At 42.0% G+C, this 20,645-nt stretch overlaps 1 protein-coding gene across 1 annotated transcript in view; it reads right to left on the reverse strand.

Moving 5' to 3' along the window:
* Nucleotides 1-20,645, reverse strand: part of MTHFD1 (methylenetetrahydrofolate dehydrogenase, cyclohydrolase and formyltetrahydrofolate synthetase 1) — a 34,650-nt gene that overhangs the window by 3,140 nt on the left and 10,865 nt on the right. The window contains exons 9-25 of the mRNA XM_029085953.1: nucleotides 19,963-20,060; nucleotides 19,056-19,229; nucleotides 18,390-18,526; nucleotides 18,037-18,083; nucleotides 14,695-14,802; nucleotides 14,520-14,594; nucleotides 12,634-12,736; nucleotides 11,388-11,464; nucleotides 10,277-10,417; nucleotides 7,934-8,002; nucleotides 7,288-7,399; nucleotides 6,978-7,117; nucleotides 6,487-6,528; nucleotides 5,375-5,475; nucleotides 4,256-4,433; nucleotides 3,017-3,124; nucleotides 1,615-1,767 (exon numbers count right to left, since the gene is read on the reverse strand). Of these exons, the coding sequence (XP_028941786.1) occupies nucleotides 1,615-1,767; nucleotides 3,017-3,124; nucleotides 4,256-4,433; nucleotides 5,375-5,475; nucleotides 6,487-6,528; nucleotides 6,978-7,117; nucleotides 7,288-7,399; nucleotides 7,934-8,002; nucleotides 10,277-10,417; nucleotides 11,388-11,464; nucleotides 12,634-12,736; nucleotides 14,520-14,594; nucleotides 14,695-14,802; nucleotides 18,037-18,083; nucleotides 18,390-18,526; nucleotides 19,056-19,229; nucleotides 19,963-20,060 (1,863 nt within the window). The remainder of the gene's footprint in view (nucleotides 1-1,614; nucleotides 1,768-3,016; nucleotides 3,125-4,255; nucleotides 4,434-5,374; nucleotides 5,476-6,486; nucleotides 6,529-6,977; nucleotides 7,118-7,287; nucleotides 7,400-7,933; nucleotides 8,003-10,276; nucleotides 10,418-11,387; nucleotides 11,465-12,633; nucleotides 12,737-14,519; nucleotides 14,595-14,694; nucleotides 14,803-18,036; nucleotides 18,084-18,389; nucleotides 18,527-19,055; nucleotides 19,230-19,962; nucleotides 20,061-20,645) is intronic.

Consider the following 20,645-nt stretch of genomic DNA (forward strand, 5'->3'; position numbering starts at 1 on the left):
AATGCCCTGGGTTGTTTCTCAAAAGGACATCCCTTCCTGGGCTTTGTAGACACCACAGAAGAGTGATCTTCACGTCCCTAACCAGCAGACTTAACTGTTAATTCTGGCAAAATTATCCCTATGATTTAATACATGTCTAAGAAAACATTAGGAATCTGGGAAGGGAGCAGAAAGGAAAGAGTCCAACTTCACAGAAACTGAAGAAATCAGAAAAAGAGCCAAAATGTTAGTTTTAATGTCTGAAAATATCTTTCTCTTGTGTAGCACATTAATGCTGTGTACCTCTTCCTTCTCCAGTGCTCATAAAAAACATAAAATAAAATCACTGTTTGGATTAAATCTTGGCTTGCAAAAAAATGCCATTAACAACGGGAAAAAGCATGCTATCTTTTGTATTATCCCAAAACACACATTACTCTTTAAAAAGATGGATGAGCCAGACTTTAATCAGGATGTGGTTATTTTATTTATGCTGGATAATCTGGAAACCCTTAACTCCCTCTTTTTTGCTTTTATTTTTAAGAATTGAAAGAAAAAGATATAGAATATTTGGCTCTAGCTAGCATTTGAAGGAAGAAAGGATCCAACTCTTAAATCGGCGAAGGTCATCACCTGAGCTATGCACCCCTAATGCTTCTGAAAGCTTATTAAAACAAACATGTTGCCATTAAGACTTCAGAAAAAGGTTCAGACCCAAAAAAATAAGAGAAAGACAGAGTTGCTTGCTCCAACTGCTCCTTCCCCTAAAATAATCTAACAAGTTACTTAACATGTGCCTGGAAGAGATTCCCCAGATAAGATTTCCATTGCATCCTTTCATCCTAACATTCTTTCTCTGGACGCAAAGCTGAACGTTAGTTGATTTTGCAGGTAGCTCCTCTTTCTGCCAGGCAATTCACAGCAAAGCTATTGCAGGATCTTGTTTCCATTGTAGCTACTCTCTCTCCTCTCAGCTGACATTATGCCAATCATGTCAAAGAACAGAAACTAAAAACTCAAGGGCACAGTGAAATGAATTGTTGGAACTGACTCGGGCTGAACAGCAAACAGATGGTCAGCAAAACCATGAGAACCAAGTGGGAGGGGAGACTGATAAATGATTAATAGCACAGGTCAGCTTCACTTTGGAGGTGTCTCATGAAAAGTTGTTTGCTTTGTAAGCTTTGTAGGAGTTGTCTTGTTCCAACCTGATCTGCAGGTGTACACACACTTCACCTGCAATACCGCAAAGTGCTTTCATCAGGAATGCAAAGTCACAACAGCAATTAGGCGGGCCAAGGATTTCTCCCATCCCCTCTATCAGACTGCAGTTCCCAGAATTTATTAGCTACAGAGCATACCCTTTCCCCAAAATCCAGGAAGACAGAGATGTGGGACCTGAGGAGTACAGCAGGGGCTTGCTAAGTATCCAAATGGTCAGATGGTCTATTTTAGCTTCCCTCTTCCCCCTGAAAAAATAACTATTAAGGGCATCTAATACACTGGACTGTTAAAACACCAACTGTAAATGACAAGGACTCTCCTAATTTGAGATACCCTTTGTAACCTCTTACTGGAATGCATGGGAAGTTTTTCTACTCGCCTCACAGTCGAGGGTTTCACTCAACCACATACCGTTCCTACTAGTGGATACAGGAATCCAGCACCAACACTGGCTCGAATGTCTCGGATTGGCAGAATAAAACCAGTAGGTGCTCCTTTTTGTTCAGGGTCATGAGACAACGATAAGTGAGTTTTAGCCATGCAGATTGGTAAGTTTCCAAATCCCTGGGAAAAGGCAATGAAAAGAGAGAAAGAGGAAAGAAATAAGTTAAAAAAACAGTGACTTTTCCTGTATACAAATGCAATTGCTCTACTCTGCCATTCTCTGAAGACATCAAACATTTTATCAAGACATTTTACTCCTCAGCAACTGCTTCATCCATAGCCTGTCAGATCAGTTGATCACTCTGCATCCCCATTCCTTCTTTATTAAACTCACTCCCTGCCTCCTGCTATGTATTTAAAGAAAGAACCACCATGGCCCCCAGCACATCCAACTGAGGAAAAAAATTAATGGTATGGAAGTGTTATGGATATACAACCTTGACAGCTAACTTACTTTTTACTCTCTTCCCAAAATGTTAATTTAAACAGCTCAGCATTAAAGTTCTTGTTCAGTTGAGATCAGTTAATTAGAAATGTTTGATCAACATAATTGCTGGCCGTGAGGAAGCAGCAATTACATGGCTATGGTATTTTGATAGACTTGTAAAGGAATATACAAGAAACATGAAAGGGAGAAACTATATATGCCAGTAGTAAATGGACTGCAAAACAAAATTATTTGAGCATGCTGTAAATAAAAAATGGCTAGTTCTCACACTGCTTTTCTCTTCAAAGCCCTTTACGGACCTTTATTAATGCAGAAGCAGGCAAATTCTGCTGAACATCATGCTAGAGAAGAGTAAAAGCAACACAACAACCAGAAAGCACCTAATTCAACAACCAGATGCCAGGTTCAAAACTTATAAAAGTAAAAATTTTTTCCACAAGTAGCATGGTATTGCCTGTGGAACTCTTCCCCAACGTAACTGTGTCTTCCAAAAATCCGTACGGGTTCAAAAACTGATTAGACAACTCAGTGGAAGAAGATTAAAAAAAGAAAAATAAAAAAAAATCAGACTATTTAGCACCAGTCTGACCACTTGTAGTTCCCCACTTCCCAAAGTGTTGAAGGAATGGAGAACACAACAGAGAAAGATCACTGAATCCTCCTGCTCTTTTCTCCCCATACACTATCATAGATGTGCTACTGGGCCAGGTGAGTTCTGTCTTCTCCACTAGAAGCCATGGCCAGTTTCTCCTTCCTCATACCACCTCCTCTTCCTCCTCTGCCGTAGCAGCATCCAATGAGTCCTGGACAAGGACATGGTTTGAGTGATGACTCCCTTCACACATGGTTTGAACACCACTGTTTAATATGAATGTTTTAAATGAAAAGCATCACTGGTATCAAGTGACGTGGAAAACTCACTTGCTTAGTGTATAAGGCAACTTTTTCCTGTGCTTCTGGAAGTAGCTCGATGTCACTTGCCCCATAGATCTGCTGTGCAATGAGTCTGATCTTGTCTATAACAGGGAGCTAGGGGAAAAAAAAAAACAATAAAAAAAAAACAGGCAAGTCAGTGTGGCTGAACTACAATGAGCTGTAACATCACAGAAGCTCCACAATCTTTCATACACGTTGTGCAATGCTCATCTGCAGATATACAAGAGTACCAGAGCTATTCCAATTTGTTGTAGAACAAAGCGATACAGTACTTAGAGGGTTTTTCAAAACACATTTCATTGACCTCGTTGCAGTTGTTTCTCTTGGTAAGAAGGCAAAACTAGCTTACTACAGTCAGAAACAAAAAGACACACAACAGTATTTCTTGTAAGCTGTGCTTACATGTGAACTACCCCCACTGCAAAAGAGGCATCTTTATTCTCTCTGAAGTTTAAGTCAAAAAGTGGACAAAAATAATTTGAGAGAATACAAGTTAATGGTTAAATAAAAGCACAAATTAAACAGGTTAAAGAAGAAAAACTGAAAGCATCTGTTAAGGAGTTAAAATAGATATAAGGACATAGCTCTGTAACTCACTAGGTTCTTGAATAGGTGTTTGATATTAAGGGAGAATTCAGGCCATAATCTGGGAACTAACAGGGACTTCATTACCTCCAAGCCATCTGTCAAGTTTGCTTAATATACAAAATCACTAGAAATACACACACACATATTCCCTTCCACTCCGAACCATAGTGTGACTCTGCTTGCAGAGAAGAAAAAAAGTTTAAAATGGACAAATTCTGTTCCATAGCCTGTTGTACAGATTCCCATCCTGAGCAACAAGCACACCCAGAAGCTCTGCAGTAAGGCAACAGGTTTGGTCAGGCTTGTTCCAGTCCACGCTCTGACGGGAATAAATGTCTCAAGTTCAAGAACTAAACTTCGCCCTACCCTGGAACATGGCTGCCATGTTCCAGAGTAGAAACCTGTTTGTCATCTCTAGCAGAGTCCCAGGAGCATGTTTCAGCATCAGAAGTAAACAATATTTCACTGGGTAGTCAAAACAACAAGAACTGACCAACTAGGTTTGTTATGTTCTAAACCCAAATTTCTTCTCATTTTCTCAGAGGCCTTCAGACAGCCTTCAGCAGCTTAAGCTAGTGAAATCAACCGATCTCCAGCTTCTAAACAACATACCTCTGTAATACTGCAGGTTCTTACCTCCACATTATAGAGAAACCTGAAGTTGCTGGGTGCCTGCGATGCTCTCTGAACAGCCTGAGCCAGTGCAATCGCTCCTTTACCTCCCTCTGCCCAGTGCGTGCACTCCACGGCAGCAAACGCTCCCGCTTCCTTTGCCAGTTGCACCACGAGGGCCAGTTCAGCCTTTGTGTCCGTTCTGCAGGGAGAAAACTTTGCACATTCATACCAGAATGCACCCACAGTAAATTAACTATTTGTTCTAACCATTTTTCACTCTTGTTGACAATATCCAAAAGCTGTCCAAAGAAATCACAGAATCCAGCCATCAGGAGGCTGCTGAGGGGCTGTCCACCACAGCCTTCTCCACCCTGGTGAAGGAAGCTACTCCACAGAGGAACAGACAGCAACAAGTAGTTCTCGAACTACACATAGAAACCCACATCTACTGACAGAGCAGCCTTCCAGACTTGCTTTTGTATCTGTCCTGTATCAGCAATGCAACTCCAGTTTTCAGAAGCAAACTCAAAAAGCTGATTTAGAGATGCTAAGGTGTGTTATATCATGCACACAAGAAGCTAAAAACCTTAATTCCTCTAAATCAGCCAATATGCATTCACTTCAGATGAAGAATCCTTGGCTGGGTACTCCACTTCAACTGGCATCAGCTTTAACACACCAGTTCAAATTCCTTCTGCTTGCACAAAAAGACCACACACACATTCTATTTTTTGTGCAGTCCAACGTGCAGAGCTTGAAGTGCTTCTCAGTGGGGCATAATTACTCCACACGGCACACCACTGAACACAGTGTGGGCAACAGCACAGGCACCTCATCATATGTTATAAGTTGAGATTCCACATTGTCACAGGCACCTTTTGTCCACAGTAATTTGGCCAGTCAGGGTGTAAGCGAAGGCAGATCATAGTCACTGATCACAAAATCCTAAGCTAATTTAAACTAAGGAATGCATCTGAAATGACAAAGCAAAGCTCCCCATATTTATTCAGCATCTTCCAACAATGCAAAACGCTGTAAACAACACACTGACAGTACTGAAAACAAGTTTGTGTTAAACATAGCATAAAAAGTGCCACAATTTTATTCCCATGCATCACTTCCAAGTCCCAGCTCACTTACTTGAAAGCATTGACAGCCACTACTACTGGGACACCAAAGAGCCGTGCATTTTGGATTTGCTTGTTTAGGTTACTACAGCCTTTTGCCAACAGTTGAAGATTCTGCAGAGAAGACAGCAGGCAGGAAGCACGTGTTATCAGGGGTAAGGAAATTTTTGTTCCAAACCCACTATGTCCACAACTAATGATAAAAATGTCAAATGGGAATGAAACCACAAAGGCAAATCCCCAGTCCTGCTTTCTGAACAGTCCAGACCACTGCATGGTCTTGGATGGAAGAAAGGAAAAGGAATGACTGCTGATAATGATCACTGGTTTCAGCTGCCAAGTCAAGGTAAAAGAAATCACTTTCTATCATTTTTTCGTTATTCTTAGTAAGTTAATACCCATGCTCATTAACTCCCCACAGTAAAGCCTCATTTTCCTCTCTGACACATTCTTCTCTATGTATTAAATATCATTAGCAGTGAATTTTATGACACTTGTTTGAAGTCTGTGGCAACAGCTTTTGGTTTACACATACTTATATTTTGCAGCATCAAAGATTATTCATGGAAATCCAGACATTTCATCCCTTCCTATGCAAAGAATAATCCATACAGAAACTCTGCAAGTGAAAAAGCTGCAGCCATATAAAGAAAGGCAGACCCATTATTGACGTGTACACAACCATTCAAGGCACAAGGACAGAAGCTGAGACTTTAGTTCACCTTCCTCTCTACGTGCAGAGGAGGCAGGGAAATAAAAACAGAAACTGATGCTGCTAAGAAGAGAGTAATTAGAGAGGCACTCTGAGTATTTTCAGAGACAATATTTCAGCCAAGCAATTACTCCATACTGAGAGGGTCAGGGGACACAGACAATTGCATGAGCTCAGGAGAAACAAAAAGGCTCTGAATGCTGGCTAGGTCAAGTACAACAAGTGCTTGGGAGAGCAGAGCCAAAGTAATATCATATAAAAAAAAAAATTAAAAATTACAGTTTGTATGAGGAAGCATTTCCCTGGCAGCTAAGAAATGACACACACTAGCTATCCAGGAGTGCACTGCATGACAGTATCATGTCACGACTGCAGTTAGTTGGTCAACTGTCAGAACAGCTAAAGAAGGTTACCTCTTCCATGTACTCCTTTGGTAAAGGTACCCCAGCAGTGACCTGGGAAAAAAAGGAAAAAGAAGAAAGAAGATGGAACCCCTAATTTTTTTATCCACAACAGCAACTCATGCTTGATTCTCATTAAACAGCATCAAGATACAACACTGTACTCCAAGTTGATCCTTTTTTCTAAGAAAAAAATAAAAGGAAAGATATTGTATGGTGAGCACTGCAAGATGCGCTCGCAACACAGCAAATGACTGACTGTGGTAACACCACAAACGCCCCAGCACACAAGCACTTCATTAGGACAATAAAACAAGCAGGTACGTACCTGTAACATACCACAATGAAGCAGCTTACAAGGAACAGGGACATATGGATTCCTTTCACAACTGCAAATCTCAAGACAATTACAAGCTGATCAAACCCTACAGGGCTTTAAGTGACTGGATAAGAACAACAGTAAGAGCCCCTCAGGCCTAAAGAAAACCTTGCCTAGTACTTACTGCAGGCCCTCCTCCGTGCATTTTCAGAGCTCGGACAGTAGCGACCAACACCACCACATGAGGCCGGAGACCAGAATAGCGGCACTTAATATTAAAGAACTTCTCCATGCCTATGTCTGCACCAAATCCTGCTTCTGTAACTAGAGTAGGAATTGAGACAGAAGAAGCTCGTGAGAGGTTGCTGGGTGGAGAACTCGTGCTCTGATTATACAAATCAGAAGGTTCTTCTAAGACAAAAAACCCAAAGATAGTAATGATAAAAACAGGCAGATCTCTCCCACCAAAACAAAAAAACACCTCACACACTTACCAACAAAACCTTCTTTACCCACAAGCTTCAGTGCTATTTTGTCTGCCAACACTGAAGAATTCCCATGTGCAATATTAGCAAAAGGTCCAGCATGAACAAACACTGGTGTTCCCTAGAAAAGGGAGGGTATGTGGGGGGGAGAAAGAGAGAGAGAGAGAGAGAAAAGGAAAATCAGAGGGTAAAATTTAGCAAATCTGCACCATTTCAGGAGCTAAGGTAAAGAAATATACTTTTAGAAGAGAGATCTTAAAGCCTTCTGATCAAACGTTTTTTATCAGTAATAAGGACTACAGGGCAAACAGCATTATAGTAATCTGCACAAGTGGAGACATTAATCCGCTTAGGAAAAGGATGGCTAAATCCCAGCAACTCCTGCACTCACACCATTTAGATTCCCAAAACACTTCCTGGCATTAAAGACAACAGAACAGAGACACAACAAAGTTTAGTGCATTTCCTCAGGGTCATCCCACATGTGGATGGCAGATCTAGAAAGAAGACAGCCTTCTCCCCTAGCCCTGAACCTTAGGTAGGAAACCACAGTAAACCTGCAAGTTGAGTAGGCCCATGCTCATTGTGAAGAATGAACTGAACCCGTTGCTTCTTGGCTCTGAGAATGCACATAGAGCAAATCATCTGTGCTCACCTCTAGTGTCTGCATGAGGTTTGGTTTAACAGCATCTTTCATCAAGACAGCCAGAGCACCAGTCACTCCCTAAAAGCAAAAAAAGGGCAATGAGCTTCCAGAGGTACCAAGACCTTGAGACCATTCCAATGCAGTGTCAAGGCTCAGCTTTTGTCCTGGTGAGCTTTCAGGATCAGAACCAGCAGTTGCTCTAACTCTTAATCAGGGCAAGGCTGAATAACGACCTTTACATCATTGTAAGAGGATTTGTGATTTCTGCTGGGAGCAGCCTCTTGGTTGTGACCTTGCTTGGTCATGACTTTGTAGTGAAGGCATAAAGAACAACTGCTGTTTCAGTGCTATAGCAAGGTTAGTGAACACCAGGAGCGAGAGAGTAACCCTTAGGTACATACATCTTACTGTAGCCCATTTGGTGGCACAAAGTGGGGAGTTTTTCAGATCAATTGTTATACATGTTGAAATACCGGACCATGCTCATCACCCTGATTACTGTCTGTCTTTTGCAGTATCTAAACACACTAACAAGTTTAAAGTTACACATATGTCAATGTTCTTGGGTTTTGCAGGTAGATTTGCCTTGGACTTTTTTCCTTCTTCATTTCAGTAACTAGGCTCTACATATTGGCCTTAAAATATCATAACAAGCTGCTACGTCCTGGCCAAGTCTCTTCTGCAGGAATAACCTTTAAAGTGAACCTCTGTGCTCATGACAAAGACCAGGCTGACATCAAGAAAGGCAAACACTGGAGCCCACGTCTCCTCTGAGGTGCAGCAACACATCCTGCTGCAATTCTGCTTCCTGTAAAGTGAAAGCTTGTAATTTCATCTGCATCTGCTTTGGGAAAAGAAAATGAGGGTTTGGTCAGCCTTGTGACTGACACAGTCCAGTAGAAACCAAACTGGCTGTTATCCAGCACTTAACAAAACTAACTAGAATTGCTATCACGGGTACTGAGCCAAAGGTTTTCCTAACTGCTGTGAACATTGAATCATGATTTCTTTTTCTTCCCTTTTAATTTGAATTGGATTGCAGCACTCAATTATATGAAAGATTATTTTTTTTTAAGACATTCACTGCTTTGTTTCATTAGCTTCAATCTTGCCACATGAAGGCTTATTTAACATTTAATGGATAAGCTTTAAACTTCTGTCATCTCCAGAATAATGAAAACTACAGAGCAAGATCTCCATGACGACATTTCAGGCCTGTGTCACTCAGTAGCACTTCAATACATCCCATCGCTAAAAAGTGTAGTCAGTTTTTGATACCACATTTCTTCCCAGTTTCTTTGTGCTGCCTGGTAGCACACTCATGACACCGGTTATACCACAGCAGAAGGACCCAGACATCTTATTGTGCCAGTCTGGTCTCTGCAATCACCATGTTTCTGCCTGCAGGAGGAGCAACACAGTCCTAACGATGCAAGCCAATGGCACAAATAAATAACATTTGAGAGAACCTGTTGGACATGTCTGATACCATTCTCCATTCTGCAGTTGCAATGGACAAAACTAAATATAACTACATTAAAAAAAAAAAAAGTAAAAAAATATTGAGATGAAAGACTTTTATCACATGGACTCTACATAAAACTCAAAGAAACTCACTACCCAGGCACCATCTGCCTCCACTGCTGATGGGCAGCGGCAGAGACTCCTGTTTTCCAGAACAGGGTTTAATTCAGGTACTTAAGGTTAAACTGGCAGCAAGCTAGCAGTAGGAATTAATCTCAAAGCTGCCTACAGAACTTTGGCACATGCCCTCCCTCATTCCCAACAAATATCTCACAAAGATATTTACAGATAAACAGTTTGCAACCTAACCCTTTTCCTGCAAGGCCAGAGTCAGGCCACATGGCTCACCCACTGTTTCTTAGGCTTATCCTGGGAGGAAGTAAAACAAACAAATGCCAAACACAAGAAAACAAAAAACCCCCATGGCCAGAAAGCAAGAGCAGGGTAAGCCTTAGTGCTCTGTCCACCTTGCTGGAAACACAGGTCAGGATACCCACCCTGTGGATTCTTCTGTCTCACTGAAAAGGTTCATTCAGAAAATCCAAGAGAAACCTCATTAACACCACATCATGCGCATTTGTAATACTCGTCTTTTGCAAAGGAAGCTGTGAAAAATCTACTATACAAGACAGCAATAAGCACCAGCATCACATCTCTATTGACTAGTGCAGCGGTCCTGAGCCTGTTCTCTGTCTTGAGGTCAAGTGGCAGGGCACAGTACACATACAGGGCCCAATTCCCCTTTCCTTCTCCAAACAGGATTGGCATTTTCAAAGCATTTATTGGAAGAAGTCTCTAAGGCATTTAAGAACTGAGTAACTCTCTTACAAGGTCATCTGCTGTAACTGGTTCTCCTCTCTTGCTGGAAGCTACTACCATTCTGCCCAGTCGCTTTTTCATGTCTTCCAACCCGTCAGAGAGTGCAAGAACTGCCATGATTTCACTGCTCACCGTGATGTCAAACTGAGCCTACAAGAGATGAACAAAGAACGTGAACTCATCAAGACTCCATAGCAGCAACCCTTACCTCCATTAAATTCCCGAAACAAGGCCAATCATCACCATCATAACAAAAAAACAAACCCCTAACAAACCAAACAAAAACCAGACATACAAATATAAAAGAAATCCAAAGCATTACTCTCAGAACATGATCGATTTAATTTGGCCATTTTAAACTGGATTTTTTTTCTACAAAATTAACTAAAAACTGCTTATTCCATAGCTATTCCATGACTCTCTCTTGGCACATACGTTAGTGATTCATGTAAGAATGCTTAACACTAACAAATTATGTTTTTGAAGACTGAGCTTACTAACTCACCTATTACTAAACAGTACAGTAAATGACAAAAAAACCCCCAGATTCTATAGGAAATGAAGAGTAGGATTCATCTGACATAACACAGACACCTCCATCGAAGCTAAGCACCCTTAGGGACATTTCAAGTCAACAGAAAGAGGCTTTTCTGAGTACAATTCATTTGAACTATTAATTTGACAGTTACTTTAGGGACAAGAAGAGTCACAGCCCAGATAGTCTGTTTACTGATTATACAATAACTCTAAACAACAAGCTCAGATACTGTGTTGAGTTTTGGCCAGATACATCTCACCCAAAGCATCTGCAGTGGTGAAGATTAGCCATTGCCGTGCATCATATTTACAGAGGGCATTTGTGTATATACCACTGTCACTGTGCTGCAGTCATTCCCGTTTGGGAAGCCAACATTCAGGAAAGAACAGGGAAAGATGGAACAGGCAATAAAACTAAACACTGCACTGGGAGCGAATTTAACTGCTTGGTTGAAGGAACTTTCTGCTTTCTCTTTAACAAGGTACTGGTAAAAGATACAAATAGCTGGAGTTACAGAAACTTGCTTTATAACCATGTTTTTCAAAGTACTTTTTAAAACATGCAAGAAAAGGGAACAATTACCGTTCGTGAGAAGCCTTTTTCTGTTGGAGACTGTCCAATAGTGATTTTCCTAAGGAACCTGTCATTTGTATCCAGTACTGTGAGGAATGCAGAGAGACGAGAAGTCATGTTCCAAGTCGTAAGTAAAATCTGTGCCCTACTACAGCACTCAGTTAGATCACCCATGAAGCGAGGATGCCAGTTTGAGATAACATCCTCTCCTAAAGAACAGCAAGTGCTACTTAGTGTGATTCTTCCCCAAAACTGAACTGCAATGAAGTTAGGATGCCCACAGTCACATGCAGACCCTGCACTGCATCCAGAGGGAGTCCACCTCCCTCTGTGTGTGTTAACCACAAGTTCAAAGCCTCCCTGAAAAGCAGAGGTGCTAGTATTATTCCAAATGCTTTTTCACCATCATTAGTCAATGGGAAATCAGGAAATTATTACAGCCAAAAAGAAATAAAATTATAATTTTATAGATTAAGTGATAAAATGGTCGGTTTCACACAGCCCCATTAACTCAAATTACCTTGGAAACACAAACTATCAAATACTGCCTTAAATCTGCTGTTTCTTACTATCTGCTTTAAATATTCTAAGCATTTTATAAAATATTTCCCATGAGGCAGACTACTTTAGCCCCATTACAGGTTATGAAGCAAATTCTGGAGAATACATTTCACACTTATTTTAATAAAAAGAAGAAAAAGCAATACACTTGTGGTCTCAATCATAAAAAAGTCCATACTTGAAATTTCTTTTTTTAGTGAGATATTAAATCTGACAGACCAGAGATTGATCTTACCTTCAAGTACCTTTAAAAATCTTTTAAACATCTGGCCTTTATTTGCTGTCAGTCCCCAACAGAGCAAGTGGGCAGATTAAAACTGAGTCTAACCCTAGAGCAAAGCTTCTCCTTGCTCACAGCATTTTCTCAGTCAGGTAAAAAGGCTGTTGGCTACAGGTGTCAAACTCAGCTCTCTCAGTGACTGACAAATCCAGAAACACCTGGCACCAATTTGGCACCAATCAGTGCCAAGTCTGCTCTGACTTCACAGAGATTAAGATTCAAGCCCCTGCATCAGAACCTTTAGAAGGAGCATCCCAGCTGCAGGCATCCATCCCACCAAACACTCAGAAGGAGAGGCCAGCCCTGCCCGCTTTCCCATTTTCCCAGGAAACACAGTTCCAGCTGCACTCACAAACCTCTCTTTTGACACACGTTTTGTTTCTTAATAATTCCTTAATTTAATGGCTCTTGTACCTCTTTGCCATGTTATGGTGCCTGGGTCAATGTCCAGTCTCACAAATAAGTTTATTTCTTCCTTTGTCAGAGCCGTAGGATCAGTTTTGTTAATGCCCAATTTCTGTGGGAGGAAAGAACAAATAAAAGAAAAAAAAAAAGCTATAATGAAAAGATTCACAGAAATTAACCTTTCACTAGATCAATGAGCCTTCGGCAGCAGCATCTGCATATTCAGAAATAAGGAGGGGCTGCCCTTCTGGTGCCCCTTCTCCTAGACCCCACAACAACTTAAGATGATCTGTATCAGTGTGTACCTGGAAGCAGAGCTTGCTGCTGGCCAGCTAGTAAAGGGCAAAGCAGACAACAGAGCTCATTAGGACAGGTTGTCACCAATCTTTGTGCAAGGCAACGACAGAAAGAGGAAGAGAGAAAAAGCTCTGCTGTTTCTTACACGCCTTGTTCTAATCATTAGTCTCACATGCTTACATCCATTTCTCATTAGTTTGCCTGGGGTCACTGCACACAGCCATATGTATTTAAAGACGCTGCTTTCAGCTGCACAAAGGAAGAATTAAACAATTCAGTCACAAGGCTGTCAGCATCCCAGAAAGCTGATCCTGAACATACTGAGAGGATGGGCAGTTTGCCAAGTTGCTTAATTGAGAGAAGAATTATCTCAAGAAGCCTGATACCAGCGCAAGCTTAGGAATGAGGAAAACGATTGAGTTGATTTATGAACGAGCAAGCTTTTTTTAATTAACTAGACAGCCAAGTCGTATTTTTCTCCTGAAGAACAGCAGGGAAGAAGAAAGTCTGTTCTCTTCCCCTTCAAGCACATTATTTAGAGAAATAAATAAATTTTTAAAAAACAAACATAAAGATACTTTCTTTCTGGAGTATTAGCATCCCCTTCACATCTCAACATTTAATAACCAGAAGAGTGGTTAGGTAGCGTTCCCTCAGCAGTTCGTCAGGAACACTAAGCAATATGACACAGCTTCTTTGCTCAGCACTGGAAGCAAACCACACATTCTTTAACAGTTAAGACATTATAGCCAATTAATAAATCAGAGTTTTAGCTTCCTAAGTATTCTGACTATTGCTCCTCACATCCAAATGGGCAACTGACCCAGACTGAATATTGTACAAACATGTTTGTTCTTGGAATGAATTATAGCAGGCCCCAGGCTGTCCTCCTAGCCAGAAGGTCCAAGCCCAGTGCAAAACTATTCCTCTGTTAACCTTCATTTTTTTCAGAGGCCAGGGACACACGCTAATTCACATTAATTTCTGAGGATCAGAGGAGCTGTGGTCTGCTCAGGGACTGACACTCAATGACAGGGCTACTCATTTAACTTGGAATTCTTTTTTTGGAGAGAGGAAGAGTGGAGGATGTAAGGGACAGGTATTTTTTCCATTTTTCCACAGTTGCTCAATATGGATAAGACAAAAAATTTTCTGTGTTATCTTTTAACTGAAATTCATAAATTGCCTTTTTTGTGCTGCATTATGTGTACAGCTGTCACATGGAAACTATTAACCTCTAGCAGTAACTGGGTGTCAGGTACAGAGACTGATTCTGGTCCTTTCTTAAACTATATTAAAGACACTGAATTGACACTATGGATAAAGGGCACTAACCCCTCTGCATCTTCCCACTGTGTTACTCATACAGGATATGATAAAGACAGTTAAATCAATGATTCTGCCCCTTGGAGCTGCACCTCACTGTCTTCTGTGCTATAAGAAGGCCTACCACAATTCTGCACACTTTATGTAAAAAAATAAGTGCCAGCGGAATGACCTACAGGACAACACAAAGGTTTCTGTAACATAGCTCTGCCTACGTAAAGGATGAGTAAGTGGAACAGAACCAGAAACTGGTGTGAAACCAGTGAACTTACCTGTAGTCTTCGGATCTGAATGTCTGAGAACTTCCTAACACCATTGACAGAAGGCACCAAACGGCTGTAGAGAGCCTGGTAGAATCAAAGAGGGAGGTAGTTAGCGTTGCTGGCACATCCAGAACATCTTGGCCAAAGTGGGCTGGGCTAAATACATCATAAGAAAGGATCATACCTGGTCAGTCTGAGTTAGCTCATGGAATATACGTGCATCAACAGCAGCAGCGACCAGGTTGTTGGCTGCAGTGATAGCATGGATGTCACCAGTGAGGTGAAGGTTAAACTAGAGAACATAAAACATTACCAGTTACCTCACCCTGCTGCCATTTTCATTTATTTAAATTCATTGTAGACAGATGGAGTGAGAAGTATTAATAGCAATGTTAAAGTGGGTGAGGGTGGTGGGGGAGAGATTGCTCAGTGCAGTATGTGGAAGAGAGGAAAGAATTTCTCTCAAACAGAAAAATGCCTCCCCCACATTAACGTCATTTTACAAACTTCCAGAATGAAGTTTCCAAATAAAAAGGTGGGTTTTTTTGTTTTTTTGTTTTTTTTCTTTTATGAGAACATTTCTCATGGGCTCCTTGACACCTGAGAAGACCACAGTATGGCACATCTGCATTGCTCCTCCTTTACCTTCCTCCTGACCTGCTCTCATTATTTGCACAACAGGCTTCATACAGACATTAACTGAAGCTGCTGCTCTTCCCACAAAGATACCTGAGCTAAATTGAAACTAGCAACCTTGTGCAGTGCTAGGAGCAGAGCTGCGGGTGCACAGAGCTCTGCATAAGTTAACCACTCAAACACACAGTATCGTAGGCAGAACTTGTAGACCACGTACTACACAGTGACACTGCTAGTAGTTTCCTTGGTTCTATCTCATTAAGAGACAGTTTGAGTGGGTATGTCAACATGAGTTATCTGGCTGCACTGTAGCTATAGTGCCAAACTTGCATTATGGCAGGGGAGTAAAACGTGTGGTTAAAACAAACCTTTTCCTCTGTAGCAGAGCAGCAAATGAAGAAGATGAAAAGGGGAAATTAGAAAAGGTTATATGACAGAAGACCTTACAATACCATTTTGTTGAAGCCTTGCTATTGTGGTCTTAAAAACCAGATAGCTGTATTGAATTTGCGTGGCAAGGTTTCAGTAGCGGGGGGGGCTACAAGGGTGGCTCCCAGAGAAGGTGCCAGAAGCTTCCTCCATGTCTGACACAGCCAGTGCCAGCTGGTTCCAAGATGGACCCGCTGCTGGCCAAGGCCGAGCCCATCAGTGACAGTGGAAGCGACTCTGTGATAACACAGTTAAGAAGGGGGAAAAAACTGCTGCACAACAGCAGCCAGATGAGAGGATTGAGAAGATGTGAGAGAAACAACTCTGCAGACACTGAGGTCAGTGAAGGATGGGCAGGAGGTGCTCCAGGCACCAGGGCAGAGATGCTCCTGAAGCCTGTGGTGAAGACCATGGTGAGGCAGGCTGTTGCCCTGCAGCCCATGGAGGGGCAGATGTCCACCTGCAGCCCATGGAGGACCCCACACCAGAGCAGGTGGATGCCTGAAGGAGGCTGTGACCTCATGGGAAGCCCAAGCTGGAGCAGGTTTCTGTCAGGACCTGTAGCCTGTGGAGAGAGGAGCCCATGCCGGAGCAGGTTTGCTGGCAGGACTTGTGAGTGCAGCCCTGTGGAGAGAGGAGCCCACACTGGAGCCAGTTTGTTGGCAGGACTTGTGACCCCGTGGGGGACCCACATTGGAGCAGTCTGTTCCTGAAGGACTGCACCCCAGGTAAAGGACCCATGCTGGAGCAGTTAATGAAGAACTGCAGCCCAGGGGAAGAACTCATGTTGAAGAAGTTCATGGAGGACTGTCTCCTGTGGGACGGACCGCACACTGGAGCAAAGGAAGTGTGAGAAGTCCTCCCACTGAAAAGGAAGGAGCAGAAAAGACAAGCTGTGATGAACTGACTGCAACCCCAATTTCCCACCTCCCTGCAGCACTGTGCAAGGAGGAGGTAGAGAAACTGGGAGTAAAGTCAAGCCCGGGAAGAAGGAAGGGGTGGGGGGGAAAGCGTTTTAAGATTTAGTTTTTATTTGCTCATTATCCTCCTGTGATTTTGATTGTTTATAAATTAAATTAATTTCCTCGTTTTGCCTGTGCCAGTAACTGCTGAGTGCTCTTCCTGTCCTTATCTTGACCCAGGAGCCTTTCGTTCTTTCTCTCCGCTGTCCAGCTGAGGAGGGGAGTGATAGAGCAGCTCTGGTGGGCACCTGGCATTCAGCCACAGTCAACCCACCACAACAGGTAAAAGCAGAATGCAGCTAGTCACACCCTGATTATAAATCCTAATTAGTAAATGCTGGTTGTTGTCTCATTCTACGTCCATCCAACAAGAAGCAGTTATTAATGCCTTGGTTCTGCGGTATGAACTCAAAAGTTTTTCACTTGCTAATCTTTTCCTAGGACGAAAGCTGCATGGCTGCCTGCAGAAATATCCAGTGATGTATCAAGGTCATTACTGTAACTAGTGACTTCAGATACTTCAATTTTATGAGACATGCATTGATTAAAACACTCCCACAAAACTACGTGTATTTATACCATACTGGTCATACTTAAAAAGAAAGTCCTTGCAGCCAGTTTGGTTCCAAGAGTGGGGCTGTTTCCCCCCAGTGCTGCACACTGTCAAGTATTTTGGCTCACCTTACTAACACTCCCAAATAGGGGGAAATTATTTTTCCTGTCACATCTATCATTCACACATGTTCTTGGCACCTGACTAAATCATTATTCTGTCTCCTTAACATTATGGACTTGCTGCATCAATTGGAAAGAACAGCCCTTTTGATCATTGCTGCTTTTCTTCCCAGAATTGCCCTGTGTCAATCCATAGTGCACAAGACAAAGGTACAATTATACAGGCAATTACTTTCAGAGTTGAGAGAAGCACAAGAGCACGTGTTACACGTGCCTTTCAATTCCCTGCCTCCAGACACAGGATTCTACTTGTTGCCAAGTCACGTCAGAAATGTGCTGCAGTACCAGTCCCCCACAGGCTGAGGTCTTGGTATTACTTAGTCCCAACTTCCCTTTTCCCATTTAATGCATAATAATCTAAAACATAATACATCAAAATAGCTCACAGAGAGTCGGTGACCACCGCTGCTGACAGAACTACTTAATATGCTTCCTAAACTTATCAAGTCATTATCATCTTCATTTCAGCACTGGGAAAAAGGGGCACAGTGTGTACTTTACTGAAGGGTATGCAGCAATTCAAGGCAGAGAAGGGAAGGGAACAGGGGAACTGGGAATTCCCAGGTCTATGAAGATCCCTGACCATTCTGAAACAACCAAACATGTCTGTTTTGTCATGTTTTAAAAAAAAGCTGAAATCAAGCATCCAGTTCTTGGCAGTGCTACACCGGGCCATAAAAAAATATTTCCTAAGTTATCTGACTGCAGCGTCCCTTCAAGGTCTGTGAGCTCTGTGTGCAATGAGGCTTTGTATAAAGAATTACCTCTTCCATGGGGATAACTTGACAATAGCCACCACCTGCAGCTCCACCTACAGAGACACAATAGTCAAATCATGCAAATAAAGGTCCCTCTAGCCCAGAGTGGTATTACATGGGTTTACTTAATGGCTTTAAGAAGGCAGCTACTGTCAAGCAGCTGATTTTAAATCCTAGCACAGCACTTGAGCCAACACTGAAGAACTTACCCAAGGTTTTTCTCTCTTAAAAGACATGAGAATGATGTAAAATTGTAACTGGGACCAGGGATTATGTAAAATTACAGCACAGCAGAATAAAATCTCTGAATGCCATCTTTCTCCATTTACTCTAACTGCAAGCAACAGAACAGCTCATACCTTTTATACCAAAGGTTGGCCCCTGAGAAGGCTGACGAACACACGCAAAGACATTCTGGTGAAGGTGTGCTCCTAAGGCTTGAACAAGACCAACAGTGGTGGTGCTTTTCCCCTCTCCCAGGGGAGTAGGAGTTATCCTGCAGTGAAAAACCAGAACAGACACACTGAAACTGTTGTAGTCGGTGAGACTCGAAACACTTAGAGATAAAACAGTCATCCAGTGATTGCAATTAAAACCAACTCAAATTCTGGACTGGCTCAGGCTTCATCTAATCTTCATCAGTTCAAAACTGAAATGAGATTGGCAAATTATCACATAACCATCAAAGACCTTCCTCTGAAACAACTGCCTTGTTGAAGGCAGGCTACTAGACTAGGAGAACTTTGACTATGATTCAGTCTGCCCTTCTTAGCCTTGACCTGCAGAGTAAAACAATTCATCTCCAGGAAAGAAATTTTAAAATACATTCCCACTATTGCCACAGGAGATAAATCTATTTCCAAACCCACTAGATTTTCACAGTGTGACTCACTGACACCCAGAGCACCCAATACAATCACCTCACCAAAAGGTAACAAACGACAAAACAACGACAAGCCATGCTAATAACATTTCTTTTCACCTTGGCATCCAGTAAGCAGTGCCTCAGTCAAGGAAGTACCTACCCAGTAACAACAACGTATTTGCCATCTGGCTGGTTCTTCAGCCGTTTCAGAACTGATAGATGAACCTTGGCTTTAGTTTGGCCGTAGAGCTCCACCTCATCAGGGAGCAGGCCAACTTCTCTTGCAACTTGATCAATGGGTTTGGGTATGCAAGACTGCGATATTTCAATATCACTTAAAGAAAGAGAGCAAAGTCAATTTTAAGTCAAAGATTTTTCACAAATTACCCGCTTCTTGACAGCATAAGCTACAAACATTCAATCTGTATTTTAAAAGGGAAGCTTTAACCTCTCCTAGTTAAATTAATCAATCCCACTGATACTGGCTACGTTAGAACAGACATAGCCTCAGAGTTTACGAAAAAAAAACCCAAACCAAACCAACAAATACACAAAAACCCCCCAAAACAACAACAAAAACAAAAAACCTACAACCAATACCCTCCACCTCCAACCCAAGAATGCCTTTTTGTAGGCAATGTGTTACGCTCCCTTGTGGTATTTTGCGTATTTTTCAGCTGCTCCTTGGGGACTTGCCACCACCAACTTCTACTTCAAGATGCTCGGTTTTTGCCATGTCAGACTGAAAATTTTCCAAAATAGAAACGTCCTGCTATTGCTGAATCAGTAACTATCTGGCTGGTCTAGAGAGTCTGTGGAAGTCCATGTTTATGCTTTAATATTATCAGGATGACCCAAGCCTACGCTTCAATTCTGTCACAGCACCAACTGCAGGTTAGCTCTGCTCCCTTTGGAAGGCCTCACAGGGCTTTCTCTCTACTTCTCTCCAAACTTCAGTGCCAGCTATGGTCTATATACATGTACACCCCATATTACACAAAGCTTTGGAACAGCAGTGAATACTACACTGCATGAATAGTGTCAGCGGCTTAATTTGAAAGCATTACCTTGGAACAGGCATCTTTAGGGTAAGCTGGTTATATTGGATGTTCCATTTTCCAGGCTGGAACTTCTCCAGAAAACGCTGTGCACTCTCCACTGTGCTCTAAAATAAGCATGAGAATGCATTATAGCAACCACTACTGTATGAACCATGCTGGTTAACAAACAAAGAAAGGTTTTCCCCTCCCATCTGTCTCAGCTTGGGATTAACACAAAGTGCTTTGATGAAAGCATTTGCTAACAATCTAGAATGGTATTTTGCTCGTAATTATCTTAAAAAGGAAAACAACCCACCATATCTACCTATCTTCCTCCCAGTGTGCTGGATTTTTTTAGGTGTTCTGTACCAGTAAAGTTTCTTAAGTAAAGCACGAAACAGAGGGAGCTGGTTTATACTGTTCTTCTCCCCCTTTTTAACCAATCACCCTATGGATAGTTTTAGAATTACAGTCAGAGCTTTGTAAGACAAGCCTGTTTCCCACTGTTTTGAGAAACTGCCCTAAAAAACCCAAAACAAACATAAAACCTCTCTGTCCTAACATTTCCTTAAGTCCCATCACCTTCCTCAGTTAAGTGCATCCAAATTGTTTGGACTAGAAACTGGAAATCCTAATTTAAAATTAGACCTCCGTAAAAGCAAGAAGGAAGCACCAGTTGCTTTGGTAGTGTGCTGATGGTCAGCAGCAAC

The sequence above is a fragment of the Antrostomus carolinensis genome, unplaced genomic scaffold (assembly GCF_000700745.2).
Source record: "Antrostomus carolinensis isolate BGI_N321 unplaced genomic scaffold, ASM70074v2 scaffold787, whole genome shotgun sequence".
In the NCBI taxonomy this organism is placed as follows: domain Eukaryota; kingdom Metazoa; phylum Chordata; class Aves; order Caprimulgiformes; family Caprimulgidae; genus Antrostomus; species Antrostomus carolinensis.